Genomic DNA, 16,561 nt, shown 5'->3' on the forward strand with positions numbered 1-16,561 from the left:
CAATCAGCTCATGTGTAGTAATAATCTTTTTATTTGTATTTTAGTAGATGGACGGGAGATGAGGAAAACCTCAGAGGATTGTCTCACTTTGTCTCCAGACTGTGAAGTAGAAGATGAGGACATCACACAGTATAGTCCAGGAGAAAACCCAACTACCTCAAATGTCCATCCGGCACCACACAGTGTAGATGGACCATCGTATTCCTCTTATCCTGAGGAACCTCAGACTGTGAGGGACGGGGCCGTCCTTCCAACAGAGAAGAGCTTTTCCTGTACTGAGTGCGGGAAGGGTTTCTGTTCTAAATCCAAATTTAACAAGCATAAAAAATCTCATACAGGTGAGAAGCCACTTTCTTGTTCTGAGTGCGGGAAATGTTTTTCATTGAAATCTAGTCTTCGCAGACATCAGAAATTGCATACAGGTGAGAAGCCATATTCATGTCCTGAGTGCGAGAAATGTTTTTCATTGAAGTCCAGCCTTCACAGACATCAGAATTTGCACACAGGGGAAAAACCATATTCCTGTCCTGAGTGTGGGAAATGTTTTTCACAGAAATCCAATCTTTACACGCATCAGAGATCTCACACGGGGGAGAAGCCACTTCCATGTTCTGAGTGTGGGAAATGTTTTGCACAAAAATCAGATCTTGTTAAACATCAGAGATGTCACACGGGGGAAAAGCTGTATTTCTGTCGTGAGTGCGGGAAATGTTTTTCACAGAAGTCCAATCTTCACAGACATGAGAGATTGCACACAGATGATAAGAAACATTTCTGTCCTGAGTGTGGAAAATGTTTTATACGAAAATCAGTACTTGTTGAACATCAGAGGTCTCACACTGGAGAAAAGCCGTATTCCTGTCCTGAGTGCGGGAAATGTTTTTCACATAATTCCAATCTTTCCAGACATCAGAGATCTCACACAGGGGAGAAGCCAATTTCCTGTCCTGAGTGCGGGAAATGTTTTTCACAGAAGTCCAATCTTTCCAGACATCAGAGATCTCACACCGGGGAGAACCCACGTTCCCGTTCTTAGTGAGGGAATTGTTCCTCACTGAAGTCCTGTCTTCCTGTACATCAGGGATCCCACACAACCCTCGAGGTGTATTAGTGCCTTGAGTGCGGGAAATGTCTTCTATATGAATGTTGCTGGACATCACTGCTCTCATGTGGGGAAGAAGCACACCCTGATATACACCTCAGATATACTCCATGGCTGATCTTCATCATGTAAGAAACCGTTCATAAGGAGATCAGAGATCACCAAAGACATGGATGAAGTGTTATAATAAAGTGATATAGTAAACACGCGCTTGTCTTAATATAAATGTGTTCCCTTTATACCAACTCTGGAAAAAAAAAACAATGTTCACAATTTAAGACACTGTGTGAAAATATAATAAATAAAGAAATAAAAGATTGAGAATACAAAGAAGAAGCTCCAGAAGTGGAGAGGATGTAGGGCAGGAATAAAGAAGCAAAAGAAAAAGAGAATAATTGGAGAAGGCATATTCATTCTCATAGATGCACAATTGATGAGGAAATTAAAGTATTGGGTTTGAAGGGTTAGAAATTTACACCAAAAAGAAACATGGATATATTTTCCCACATACACATTATTGTCAAATGTATTGGGACACCTGCCTTTGCACGCACATGAACTTTAATGGCATCCCAGTCTTAGTCTGTAGGGTTGAATATTGAGTTGTCCCACCCTTTGCAGCTATAACAGCTTCAACTCTTCTGGGCAGGCTGTCCACAAGGTTTAGGAGTGTGTCTATGGGAATGTTTGACCATACTTCCAGAAGAGCATTTGTGAGGTCAGGCACTGATGTTTCATAGTTAGTAAGGTTGAATAAAGACACCAGTCCATCCTGAGTGAGGTGTCTACAATTGTCCCTATCCTTGTACATTGCACACTCACATCGGTCCCTACCCTCAAGGAGCCCATAATCCAATGTCCCCATTCATATACTAGGGCCAATTTTGGACAGAAGACAATTAACCTACCTGCATGGATTGTGGGAGGAAACCCACACAGGCACAGGGAGAACATGCAAACTCCAGGCAGGTAGTTTCGTGGTTGGGATTTGAACCAGCAACCCGTCTTACTGCTAGGTGAGAGTGCTAACCACTACACCACTGTGCCACTACGTTGGACGAAAAGACATGGCTGAGCGAGTTTGGGGTGGAGGAACTTGACCGGCCTGCACAGAGTCCCGACCTCAACTCAACAGAACACCTTTGGGATCAATTAGAGTGGAGATTAAGAGCCAGACCTTCCCGTCCAACATCAGTGCCTGACCTCACAAATGCGCTTCTGGAAGAATGGTCAAACATTCCCATAGACACACTCCTAAACCTTGTGGACGGACTTCCCAGAAGAGTAAAAGCTGCAAAGGGTTTTTTCATTTCACTCTTTCACTTCACTCTGCTACTGCAAGCTACTGATCCTACACAGGGATTGCCTTTTCTGACATCTCTTTTCACATATCTGCAGTTTTGCACACATTCTTCCTTGGCCTTTTTATCTGTCCTACCATTGTAACAGTCGACACCTTAATGGATTATCTAGGTCACTCATTTCTACCCATGCCACGTTCGCCTTCTCATTGTTCCTTGGTTGGGGTTTTTTGGTTGACTGCGCTCCCTCAGCTCCCTTCCCAAGCATATATTGCTGCCATCCTCTGTGAACATAGCCACAGGAACATAGGCCTTGCCGATTGATTTATCCTACATGCATCCACCCCTGAAGAGCGCGTCACATCTCGCAAAATGTGTCAGCTGTTGTAGATGTCATGTATACTCATGTATTTCAAATGCAATACAATCTTTACCCATTGCAAACTTGTATCTGCTTTGCCTTTGTTTATGCTACTCTTTCAGATGTTATCTTTTCTGCACTAAATGTTTTTTTTGTATTTGTCAATTTCATCGGTCAATTGTGCACTCCTTATATAAAGTCCCAAAGGGCGATACTTATGTTTTTATTGTACTATTAGGGATGGGTGTGTGTTACTGGTGACACCAGACCTTTCTTTTATTTAGCTGCAAAGGGTGGGCCAACTCAAAATTGAACCCCATGGACTAAGACTGCGATGCCTTTTAAAGTTCATGTGCGTGTAAAGCAGGGATATGCAATTAGCGGACCTCCAGCTGTTGCAAAACTACAAATCCCATCATGCCTCTGCCTCTGGGTGTCATGCTTGTGGCTCTCACAGTCTTGCAATGCCTCATGGGAAGTGTAGTTCTGCAACAGCTGGAGGTCTGCTAATTGCATATCCCTGGTATAAAGGCAGGCGTCCCAATACTTTTACATAGTTACATAGTTAGTCTGGTTGAAAAAAGACACAAGTCCATCCAGTTCAACCTTAAAAACAAATAAATAAAATAAAAAATAATCGTACAATCCAATATACCCAATTTTATGCCCACAATTGATCCAGAGGAAGGCAAAAAAAAAACCCAGCAGAGCATGCTCCAAATTGCTACAGCAGCGGAAAAAAATTCCTTCCTAATCCCCCAAAAGGCAATCGGATTTTCCCTGGATCAACTTTACCTATAAATGTTAGTACCCAGTTATATTATGTACATTCAGGAAAGTATCCAGGCCTTTCTTAAAGCAATCTACTGAGTTGGCCAGAACCACCTCTAGCGGGAGTCTATTCCACATTTTCACAGCTCTTACTGTGAAGAAACCTTTCCGTATTTGAAGATTAAATCTCTTTTCCTCTAGACGTAAAGAGATACACAACGAATTGTACACTGTCACAGATAAAGTCCTTTCAAAAGGTTTAATTTTGCAGTAGAACTTTCACAAAACACAGTCTCTTTGGGAACAGAGGGTATGGGTGAAGAACTCAGGTACCTTGAACTGCAGGTTTAACCAAGTCTCTACTTCCACCCAGAGAGTAGCCACTGGGTACTTCAAGGCTGAACAGACCTCTAACCAGAGGTCATGGCACTCAGCACGTTGACTCAGAACTGGAACAATCAACTGAAGATGAACAGGAACCTTTTCCCAACTGTACATGGAACATTTCCCGCTTTCTTTGAGGTACGGGAAAAGTGTGGACTCGTCAATGTCCTTCCCAATGCAGTAACCAGGCACTTCTCAGGATGCCACTTGCCAGCCCTCCTCTGAAGAGTCCTCCCCCAGTCACTTGTACAAGCTGTGGTGCCCCTTCAAGCTGCTGCTATCTTTTATCAGTGTATGGACTGAGGGACAGTTTGGTGTTTGGAGCAGGGACAGTCTGCAATCCACTAGCTACTAGGTCCACAAAGGTCCTTTTAAGGACTGGTACAGTATATAGGGTTGTACACGTATAATATAATTTCTTTCAAATATAGAAAGCATATTATACTTTACTGCTGAGCTGAATGCTGACCGATTCTGCAGCTGTCGTTTCTCAGTGTAGGGAGGGGCAGTTTGGTTTTTGGAGCAGGGACAGTCTGCAATTCACTAGATACTAGCTAGCTACTATTAGGTCCACAAAGGTCCTAGTATAGTATAGTGCATTTCCACTGTGCAGCATTGTGACTGCTGAGCGGTTCTACAGTGATACTACAAAGAGTGACAAACGTAGTTAGAAAAAAAGTATTATAACTGGTGTGATAGACCAGTGGCCCCCCAAAACGACAGAGTGAAGCGGGGGGTGTTATATACCTTCTTCCACATATACTGCACTTCTCTAGAGACTTTTGTCACAGGGTCATTTAAAAAATGACAGACAGAGGAAGAGGCAGACCCTTCCGCAGGGGTGGTAGGGGTAGGGCAGGAGCAAAAGGCTTGAGCCCAAGTGGCAAATTGCAGAAGGTGTGTTTGATTACGTCAAAGGGTGCACCAGACTTGGTTGAGTGGCTCACTCAGCCTTACTCTTCTGCACCCTCCTCATCCTCTCGATCTGCACCCTCTACTTCACTCTCTGCTGTGTGCACCCCCAAAGACACTATCACCACCGCCACCATATACCCTCCGCTTGAGTCACAGGAATTATTTTCTGATCCATCACAAGACATTGCCGATGCACAGCCACTCTTGGCATTGGATCAGGAAGAGGAGGTAGCAATAACCTCCACTCAGCAGTCTGACGACAGTACCCAGATCAGCCCAAGGAGGAGGTTGGTCCCCAGTGTTGCTGCTTACTCCGAGATCTCTAATTATAGCAGTGGGGAAGGTGACATCGATGATGACGTGTCTAGTGATGTCACGTGGGTGCCCACAAGAGAGGAAGAGGAGGGGAGTTCAGAGGGAGATATGGGCCAGCAGATAAGGAGGAGAAGCAGGCAGAGCTTAGATTGCACAGGAGGAACAAACCAGACTGCTAATGTATCAGGAATGAGGCATCAACCATGTATGGTCACATCTGGTGCTCCCAGGACACCGGCACATGGCTCCGCAGTGTGGGCTGTTTTTAACGTGTCCGCTGCTGACAATAGTTTTGCCAACTGCAGCCTTTGCAGTCAACGCATAAGTCGCGGTAAGCCCAACACTCACCTAGGCATGACCGCCTTAAGAAAGCACATGAGCTGCCATCACCGAGTGGGAGCAACGGAACCCACAAAGCCACACATCAGGCTCTCACTGTCCAGCCTCGTCTTCTACTTCTCCTTCTCTCTCCTCACAATTGTCCTCCACTCCACCTTACATCATGCCGTCCTCATGTTTTTCTGGAAAAAGGCAGGCTTCTGTGGGCCAAATGTTCGAGTGTAAAAAAATAATGTTGCTGGATAACCCTTTTGCCCAACGGTTGACCGCTGACTTGTCAGAACTGATAGCCGCCGACTACTTCTATATAAACTGGTGGACTCGGAAGCCTTTCGAAAATTTGTGGCCATTGGAACACCAAAATGGAAGGTCCCGAGAAGGAAGTATTTTTCACAGAAGGGCATCCCAGAGTTATATGGCCATGTTCAGCGGCAAGTGAATGTATCTCTGGCTCACAGTGTCAGTGCCAAGATACATCTGACCACAGACACGTGGTCTAGCAAACCCGGGCAGGGAAGGTATATCACTTTTACTGCCCACTGGGTGAACCTTCTGATGGCCGTCAAGCATGTAACCCGTGGCACCTGTGTAGATTTGGTTTTACCGCCACGGATTGCATGCAGGCCTGCCTCTTCTTCTCTTCCTCCTACTCCTTCCTTTTTCTCCTCCTCGGCTGACTCCTCCTTTTCCGCTGCCAGCATCTCTTCCGCTGCGCCGCCCAAGATCCCCAGAACCTATTCGACATGCCAGGTGAGACGTTGCCATGCTGTGCTGCATTTGTTGTGCCTGGAAGCAAAGAGCCACACTGGCCCTGCACTCCTTTCAGCTTTGCGTTCACAGGCAGATCAGTGGCAAACACCGCTCAATTTGACAGTTGGTAAAGTGGTGTGTGACAACGGTGCCAATCTGCTTAGCGCATTGAAACGGGGCAAAATTACACACGTGCCATGCATGGCACGTGTGTTAAACTTGGTCATGCAGCGATTCATTGTCAAATACCCTGGGGTCCAGGACATCTTGCGGCAGGCAAAAAAAATCTCGGCCCATTTCAGAAGATCTTACACGGCCATGGCTCGTCTTGCTGACATTCAGCTGCGACACAATCTGCCGGTCAGACATCTTATTTGCGATTGCCCGACGCGATGGAACTCAACCTTCTATATGCTTGATAGGCTGCTCAAGCAGAAACGTGCAGTTAATGACTACCTGTACGAACTGTGCGGCAGAACAGGTTCTGGGAGCTTGGTTTTTTTTCACCGTGCCAGTGGTTGCTCATGCATGACACATGCAGACTTCTGCGGCCATTTGATGAGATCACCAAACTGGTCAGTCGCAGCCATGGCGCCATCAGTGAAATCATACCTTATGCCTTCTTTATGGAGCGTGCATTGCGTCGTGTCATTGATCAAGCCGTGGAGGAGCAGGAAGATGAGGAAGTCGCAATGCTGGATGAATTCCCAGGGGGGGCTACTCTATCTGAGACAAGTCAACAACAGGAGTCTGAAGAGGAGTCAGAGGAGGATGGTGCCGGGGCGGATGAGGAGGAGAAAGAGAGCATGCTTTAAACCTTTCTGGGATCCCTGTTGTTGTCCGTGGATGGGGAGAGGCGAACGAGGAGGACGACATTATCCTGGATGATGAGCAGGAGCCAGGCCACCAGACCTCTTCCAGTTTAGTGCAAATGGGGGCCTTCATGCTCCAATGTTTTAACAGGGACCCCCGTATAAAAAGAATAAAGGTCAAGGACCAGTACTGGGTGGCAACATACTTAGACCCCCGGTACAAACACAAAATGGTGGAAATGTTACTACCATCACAGAGGGCTGTCAGAATGGAGCACTTCCAGGCCTTGCTTCGAGAAATACTGCATTCTGCTTTTGCGTGCGCTGGCAGAGGAATTCCCACTACCAGAGAAAGAGTTGTGGGTACCAATCCAACAGCGCCTGCAAGAAGAGGGCGGTTTGAAGATGTGTTGGTGACTTCTGATATGAGATCATTCTTTCAGCCGACCCATCGACAGGTCTCATCTGGATTCAGCATCAGGGAATGCCTAGACCAACAGGTGTCTGATTACATCAGGTTAACGGCCGATGTGGACGCTCTGAGAAGTGATGAACCCCTGGACTACTGGGTGGGCAGGCTTGACCCCTGGTCAGAGCTTGAGCGATTTGCAATGGAACTGTTGGCTTGTCACTCGTTCAGTGTCCTTTCCGAAAGGACGTTCAGCGCAGCAAGGGGGATCATGACCGATAAGAGCACTCGCCTAGCTCACAACAGTGTTGACTACCTCACATTTATAAAAATGAATGAGCCATGGATCTCGGAGGAATTCAACACATATGACCAGTAGACCATGTATATGCATAACTCTATAAACCATTTATGTAATCTAGCACACAGACCTTTTTTCTACCTTTGACTCACTTCCTTGTACAAAAAAAGCACACCGTACTATATGCCCGTACCCTCCTGTTTGAAGAGGTTGAGCGGTGTCATATTTTTGGGTCCCGCAGCGAGTTGCTGGTATCAGTGCTGGTGTCAGTGCTTTCTATCTCAGTGCTGGTGTAGTGTCAGTGCCTCTATCATGGTGCTGGTGTCAGTGCTCTCTATCTCTTTCTCGGTGCTGGTGTCAGTGGTCTCTATCACGGTGCTGTTGTCAGTGCTCTCTCTCTATCTCAGCGCTGGTGTCAGTGCTCTCTATCTCGGCACTGGTGTGGTGTCAGTGCTCTCTATCTCGGTGCTGGTGTCAGTGCTCTCTATCACGGTGCTGGTGTCAGTGCTCTCTATTGGTGCTGCTGTCAGGGCTCTCTATCACGGTGCAGGTGTCAGTGCTCAGTCTCTATCGCGGTGCTGGTTTCAGACAGTGAGGGCGATAGCAGCGGAGAAGCCAATCAACAGGCAGTGCCAGCACCATGGCTGAGGATCAGCACTGGACTAGCACCTCCGGACCACCGCAGTGGAGCCCTGCATAGGTGGGGGTAAGGGCTGGTCAGAGGTAGGGGCTCAAGCACAGGTTGGCACACTGGGACACTGACATAGGACTGCGATACTGATCATCTCCTGCACCCCCTTCATAGCCTGCCCTGACCTTGCCTCTCCTCCATGGCCTTCATGCGCTCCTGAATTGTCAAAATTTCACAGATAAAAAAAGAATTCTTGTCGTTGTCGATCCCAGATTCACTTAATACTTTTGTTATGTCAGTGTCCATGTTGTAGGACTATGTGTGCACAGCTAGTAAGTATTTTGTGGCTGAAAATATGACCTGGAGGTTTTTAAGGTTCGCCTGCCATTAAAGTCAATGGGGTCCGCCGCGAACCGCAAGGAACTTTTGGCCGCGTTCGCGAAATGTCCAGTCAGACGTTCCTCCATCACTAGTAATAAATTAACTTTTTGATAATATTCTAATTTTATGAGATGTGCTTGTATAAGGATATACAGTACATACACCCACAGCACAAGGCTGTGTTCACACTATGAGATGTTTGTCTGGGCTGCAGCCCCTCTGAGCTCCACAAGGTGGTGATCTCACTTATACTGAGATAGAACATCTCTATGGAATACAGGCAGGAAGTGATGTTAGGTATAAATAGGAAGTTCCAGGTGAGAGGTGAGTCGGGGGAAGTAGAGAGAAGACATTGTTGGAAGGGGCAGCAGAGGAGGTAATAAGATCTTATTTTCTATTTACACCCAGTAACCCCCCCCGTCATGTCCGTCCTCTTCCTCCATAGTCACTGTGATGTCTTTTATCTCCAGCAGATGAGGATACACACATATATAGTGTGGAAACATAGATTAACCCCTTCAGGGGCAGAACATTTGCCCACTTACGGGGCCGGAAAAAAATTCTCTAAATTTTGGAGATAAATTCTAGTAATGTGGGCCTCTCAAAAAAACAGCACTGACAATAAATAGACAAGACAATGACCAAAGCTTTGCCCAATCAGAGCGCAGTAAAAGTAAAAGCTGGTCGTTAAGGAGCAGGGTCGGGAAACTGTCAATGGGGCTTCCCCGCTGACAGCTGAATAAATAAAAAAAATAAAAGTTTGTTGGTAAAAAAAAAAAAAAAACACCGACCAGGGGTCCCCCCAAAATCCATACCAGGCCCTTATCGAATCATGCAGCCTGCCAGGCCAGGGAAGGGGGGATGAGCGAGCCATACCAGGACACGTGCCCTCAACATGGGGGGGGGGTGCTTCGGGGCAGAGTGGCTCTGCCCTTGACTGTGGTTTTGGGGGTCTGCGGGCAGGGGTCTTATCAGAATCTGAAAGTGCCCTTTAACAAGGGGGCCCACAGATCCCAGCTTCCCCCCCTCTCCCCATATGAGAATGAGTATGGGGTACATAGTAGAAAAAGTAGTAAAAAGTGTCAAAAAGTAATAAAAACAGAAATTTTTTGACAATTCCTTTGTTTTGTTTTTTTGTTTTTTATAATGTCCCCCTAATGTAAATCTATCGTCAGTTACGACGCCCACTGCACCAGGACCGCCAACCCCGAAAACCCTTTGTTTGATGGTTCTTACTGTATAGAGATAAGGGCGAGGACCCCTGCGACGTCACCTGGTGGTCCTGCCCCCCTTGTGACATCACCAACGGGCGCATGCTGGGTCAGAGATGTCACAAGTGGGCGGTACCACCTGCTGTCGTTGCCAGGTGGCTCTTATCTATATAAGAACTGTCAAATGGCAAGCAAGCTATTCGGCAGTTTGCCTTCAGGGCGAGAGAAGCTATTTTTTTTTTTTTTTTCGGATCGGCAGTGTGGCTGGCATCGTGATTGAGGAAGGATATACATCGGGGGAACATTGTTTTTTTTTTTTTTTAATAAAGAAACTGTCAAAAACTGCCTCTTTTTTTAAATTTTTTTTTTACTTTTTGACACCTTTTTGTTGAATAGGTAGGGATACTATGTACCCCATACTCATTTACATAGGGGGGCTGGGATCTGGGGGCTTCCAGATTCTGATAGGCCCCTCCGCCCACAGACCCCGACAAACAAAGCCCAGGGTTGTGGGGAAGAGACCCTTGTCCCCACCTCAAAGCCCCCCCCCATGTTGAGGGCATGTGGGCTGGTAGAGTTTAGGTGGGGGGCGCTCACTCATCCCCCACTTTCCTGACCTGCCAGGCTGAGCGCTCGGATAAGGGTCTGGTATGAATTTTGGGGAGACTGATCCGGCAGGCAAAGAGGGTTCTGGGTTCATGAAAATGTAGCAAATACTAAACAGTCCAGACTAAGTGTTCCAATGGGGACAGTAGTCCTTAAATGTACAGCAACCCTCCTATTACCCCCCTCACATCCACATCCTATTATTGTGTGACTTATACCATTCAAATAATTCTTACTTATCAAAGTTATCCGTCTACAAGGAGCCCTGTATAGATCAAGTGACGGCACCAATGAGGATGGAGGAGGACCGGAGTCACATGACTGAGAAGATACTAAACCTCACCCTGGAGATCATCTACCTGCTGACCAGAGAGGTGAGGAGGATTCTGGGAGGTCACATGACATCACTCTTATCTCTAAAAAAACACAGAACTGAACTGAGAGGTGAGGAGGATTCCGGGATTCTAACATGACATTCCTGTTGGTTCCTCAATACAGAGATTTCCTATTGTGAAGTCCGGTGATCATATGACCACCACAGTGCCTCCATGTGACTCCCTAAAGCCTGAGAGACACAACATGGAGAAGATTCTAGAAGTCACCAAGAAGATGATGGAGCTGCTGACAGGAGAGGTGAGCGGTGCTGGGAATCCTGGGACATTATCCAGTAACAGACAAGGGATGTGTCTGGATGGTGACTGTATCATTGTGTGTGTCAGGTTCCTATAAGGTGTCAGGATGTCACTGTCTATTTCTCCATGGAGGAGTGGGAGTATTTAGAAGGACACAAGGATCTCTACAAGGACGTCATGATGGACAATCAGCCGCCCCTCACATCACCGGGTAAGAGGAGACTTTATTGTAAAGGAGAGAGCAGTACGGAGGGTCCACCTAGATCCCCCATCATCTGATAAACACATAGAAACAATGTATTCAGTCAGTGTGTGTGTTTCCTACAGATGGATCCAGTATTGGGAACCAACCAGAAAGATGTCCTCACTCTCTGTATTCCCGGGATTCCACACAGGAAGATCACACCATCCCTCACCATCATCAGGTGGATGAGGAACAATCACTGATAGTATCATTAGGATCTGTACATTATCTGCATTCTTACCATTGATGTCATTTTTATTCTATGTTCAGAGTGGAAACCTGAGAGATTCTAAAGTTGATGTTAAAGAAGAGATAAAAGAGGAGGATGATGAGGATGGGGTGATGGAGGAGTCAGAGTTCCTCAAAAAACACAAAGATCTGTACCAGGACACCATGGTGGAGTCATCCAGCTACAGAAACCCACCAGAGAGATGTCCCCGTCCTCTGTATTCCCGGGATTCCACAAAGGAAGATCACACCATCCCTCATTGTTACAAGGTTGGTGGGACGAAGCTTATAAATCACAGACTCATGGAGACAATATGTCACAATATTAAACCTTATATTTTACAGATTATATTTTCTTGATTTAGAGTGGAGATCCAATCGATTTAGAATTTGAGGTTAAAGCAGAAGGAGAAGAGAGGTATGTGAGGGATGATCAGCAGTCTATGGAGGAGGATGGAATAACGGGGACATTTATAGAGGCGGACACTGCTACAGAGATCAGCACAGGTGAGTCAATAACACTAAATACATTCCTCCACCCATACTGCTCACTGATTGGTCCAGAGCAGGGTGGGGACTGGGTGATATCAGCCTGTAATCCCCTGGTCACTTTCCTGAGCTGTGTTCCCTGTCCTGTATTCCTGTATTTCTCTCCGATAATCTTCCTTCTCTGTGTTGCAGACACAGTTTATGTATCTAGACTGGATTTATGGCGATTCTGGAGTTCTTCTGCCTTATGTATGACTCTTCCAGTTTTACGTACTCTGTTGTCTGCTGGCTGTGCCAGGTGGAGGGATATGTCTATATAGTCTCAGACCCAAATCACTGAGCGCAGTCTCAGGAGATGGGAGGCAGCAGTGTGGGATCTCTGAAACTTGTCTCAAGTAAACATTTAAACTTCCACTGAATACCAATATTATGAGTCCTGACCATTACACTGTATAATTTATATTGTACATTACATTCTCCTGACCCCTGCGCTATATATTCTATGTTGTACATTACATCATTCTGATACTATATAGTCCTATCTGCTGTACCCTATACAATGTGTTTTACATTACATAGTCCTGACTTCTGCTCTCTCCCCTCTACCCACTGCTATGTATAAACATAATATGTATTCTCTTTTGTTAGACTCATTTCCTACCAGCTGGACATTTTATATCTGATGATTTGATTGGAGCACAGACTTTTACATGTTGATAATAATGTGATAACATTCTCAGACTTTGGAACCTTAAACAGAAAGTGATAACAAGGGAGGGGTCAATAACCCAATGATGGTGGTCTTCAGGATCAGTCCAGTCTTCATCTTGGTTGTTCTCTCCCCATCCTCACTCTCTGACCTCTAATGGTGCTCAGCCTCACTGTTATTCATGACTAAATCATGGACTAAATTGGCCCTCAAAAATTGCACTCACCTGCACGCATTTTGCGAGTGCATTTTGAAGGCTGGGTAGGAAGGGCTGCCTGGAGTGGGGTGAGCACCGACAGTAGCCTGGGTGGTATGGGAGTCCTTCTCCCAGCAATCATGGATGGTAGAGAGAGTGGCCCGGATGTTCAGAGCACATCACGGGGAACACAGCGATATTAGCTTTCATTTTACATTGTCGTGTTCCCCGCCGCTCTCTGTCAGATGCAGCCCCGCCCTCTGGACCCGGGACTTTGATAGACAGATCACACGTCCAATCCTGGGCTGGATGATCTGTCAATCAAAGTTCCCTGGCCAGGGGGTGGGGCTGTATATTACGTTGAGCGGCGGGAAAACAGCATTTGATATGAAAGCTAATGTCGCTGTGTTCCCTGGCTGCACTCTGAACATCCGGGCTGCTCTCCTGTTCCTCTCCTCCCCTGCATAGGTAGGCTATGTGGTGGGCACAAGCTGCATGGTGGACACAGGCTGCATGGTGGACGGTGAGCACAGGCTGCATGGTGGATGGTGAGCGCAGGCACAGGCTGCATGGTGGACACAGGCTGCATTGGTGGGCACGGATAAAGTTGTTGTTGTTCCATATTTTTTTTTTTTATAATTTAATTCTGCATAAAACATTTAAGTGTCATTAAATGAGATAATTTATGAGAGCGTGTTTATGGGTGGGGTGGGGCGGGGTTGGGTGGTGCAACTAGTGGGGAGTAACCCTTGAGGACTGGCTAGTAGCTCAGGACTTGAAATTTTGAGCCTTGGACTAAATAAGGAAGTGCAGGAATTCTTGTGTTGGGAAGATGGCAATGAGTGATAGAGGGGGAGGGGACACTCGTCCTATAATCCCCTCATCACTGTCACTCCTATAAAAGACAGTTCTCGTTGTTTCCTCACTCTCTGACTAAGGTCCATGAATAAAGAAATGATCTGGTAGGAGATCAGAGGACCCATTTACTAGTTACCTTGAGGGGGGAATTGTAAGATCCTCAGAGACAAAGCTGCCTGATGTGGGCGGAGTCCTGGTTTAGGGGAACCAATCAGCTCATGTCTAGTAATAATCTTTTTATTTCTATTTTAGTAGATGGACGGGAGATGAGGAAAACCTCAGAGGATTGTCTCACTTTGTCTCCAGACTGTAAAGTAGAAGATGAGGACATCACACAGTATAGTCCAGGAGAAAACCCGACTACCTCAAATGTCCATCCGGCACCACACAGTGTAGATGGACCATCGTATTCCTCTTATCCTGAGGAACCTCAGACTGTGAGGGACGGTGCCGTCCTTCCAACAGATAAGAGGTTTTCCTGTACTGAGTGCGGGAAGTGTTTCCGTTATAAATGCAGATTTATTGCTCATAAAAAATTTCATACTGGTGAGAAGGAGTATTCCTGTACTGAGTGCGGGAAGGGTTTCCGTTCTAAATTCCATCTTAATAGGCATAAAAACTCTCATACAGGTGAAAAGCCATTTTCTTGTTCTGAGTGCGGGAAATGTTTTTCATTGAAGTCCAATCTTCACACACATCAGATATCACACACAGGTGAGAAGCCGTATCCATGTCTTGATTGCGGGAAATTTTTCTCATTGAAGTCCGGTCTTCACAGACACCAGAAATTGCACACCGGTGAGAAGCCGTATTCCTGTCCTGAGTGCGGGAAATTTTTCACATTGATATCCAGTCTTCATAGACATCAAAAATTGCACACCGGTGAGAAGCCATATTCCTGCCCTGTGTGCGGGAAATGTTTCTCATTAAAGTCCAGTCTTCACAGACATCAGAAATTGCACACGGGGGAAAAGCCGTATTCTTGTTCTGAGTGCGGCAAATGTTTTTCACGAAAGTCCTATCTTTCCCGACATCAGAGATGTCACATTGGGAAAGGCCATATACCTGTCCTGAGTGAGGGAATTGTTCCTCACTGAAGTCCTGTCTTCCTGTACATCAGGGATCCCACACAACCCTGGAGGTGTATTAGTGGCTTCAGTGCGGGAAATGTCTTCTATATGAATGTTGCTGGACATCACAGCTCTCATGTGGGGAAGAAGCACACCCTGATATACACCTCAGATATATTCCATGGCTGATCTTCATCATGTAAGAAACAGTTCATAAGGAGATCAGAGATCACCAAAGACATGGATGGAAAGTTATAATAAAGTGATATAGTAAACCGTGCTTGTCTTAATAAAATGTGTTTACTTTATACCAACTCTGAATTAAAAACCCGAATTATGACAGCTTGTGAAAATATAATAAATAAAAGATTGAGAATACAAAAAAGATGCCCCATAAGAGGAGAGGATGTCGGGCAAAAACAAAGAAGCAAACGAAAAAGTGAATAATTGGAGAAGGCATATTCATTCTGAGATGCCCAATTGACTAAGGAGGAAGTATTGGGTTTGAAGGGTTTGAAATTTACACGAAAAAGAAGCACGGATACATTTTCAACATACACTGTATTGGGACACCTGCCTTTACAAGCACGTGAACTTTAATGCCATCCCAGTCTCCCTTTTTTTTTTTTTATCAAAACTTTTTTTTTATTGGCAAGAATAATAGGGAACTGTAAAGTACATAAAAAATGATATGCAAAGGTAAGAGTACCAGAATCACATGCATGATATACATACACAAAAGTAAAGATATAACATGTAGTTACCTATTACATCGTACGTGTAAACATTTTTCTGGAAGAACACACAACCAAACCAAAAACTCCCGAGCTTGTTTGTGGACATATGCACAGGAAGATTTTTCATCTACACTTATATAGGACATAAGAAAAGTCCCAAGCCCGGGTGAGAACCATTGAAACTATAGGTGAGTTTAGAATCATAGTAACCTATCCATTACATCAGGTACCCCTGATGATGTCAGACCTTTGATGAAGCGATCGTCAGGTAGCCACGTCCACACTCCTTGCGCATGTGTGATCGCAGTTTTTTCACTGATAACACTCTGCTGTTTTTAAACATGTTTACTTGTTTTTTTGTCTGTGACTCGGTGGAGTCTTTTTTTAATTGTTTGAGCACTAAGCTTCATTAAATCCTCTGTTGAAATTGTATCACATGATTTGGAGAATTTTTTTGTTTTTTGGGGATACGCTTTGGAAATCTGCTGTAAGTGACCATTCAATTCCAAGGAGTAGGAGACACCTATACGATTGGGATAATCCCTGGCACCTGGACATCCTTAGTGGGATCTGTGATCCGATTTGCCTTTTCTGACCTCCCCTAACAAGGGAGTCACTGGGGATCTGCTAAGCCTCCATCTTAGAATTGGTGATTTAGAGGTGACGGGTTCTACGTGGTCAAATTGAATGAGTTAAACTATCAAGTCACATTGTGTTTTTTGTATGCACACGATTTTGTTGGTTGATTTTTTTCACATATATGAACACTTATACAGTGGTGTGAAAAAGTGTTTGCCCCCTTCCTCATT

General features: G+C 45.5%; 1 protein-coding gene across 1 annotated transcript; it reads left to right on the plus strand.

Moving 5' to 3' along the window:
- The first annotated feature begins 23 nt into the window (after nucleotides 1-23).
- Nucleotides 24-16,184, plus strand: LOC143986864 (uncharacterized). Its single transcript, XM_077485271.1, has 10 exons — nucleotides 24-1,035; nucleotides 3,970-4,057; nucleotides 9,113-9,148; nucleotides 10,850-10,963; nucleotides 11,088-11,222; nucleotides 11,309-11,432; nucleotides 11,549-11,646; nucleotides 11,736-11,963; nucleotides 12,059-12,200; nucleotides 14,198-16,184. The coding sequence occupies exons 1-10, from the start codon at nucleotides 59-61 to the stop codon at nucleotides 15,040-15,042; spliced, it is 2,787 nt and encodes a 928-aa protein (XP_077341397.1). The 5' UTR covers nucleotides 24-58; the 3' UTR covers nucleotides 15,043-16,184.
- Nucleotides 16,185-16,561: the final 377 nt, after the last annotated feature.

The sequence above is a fragment of the Lithobates pipiens genome, unplaced genomic scaffold (assembly GCF_037356315.1).
Source record: "Lithobates pipiens isolate NorthernLeopardFrog02 unplaced genomic scaffold, aLitPip1_a1.2 Scaffold_18, whole genome shotgun sequence".
NCBI classification, from domain to species: Eukaryota; Metazoa; Chordata; class Amphibia; order Anura; family Ranidae; genus Lithobates; species Lithobates pipiens.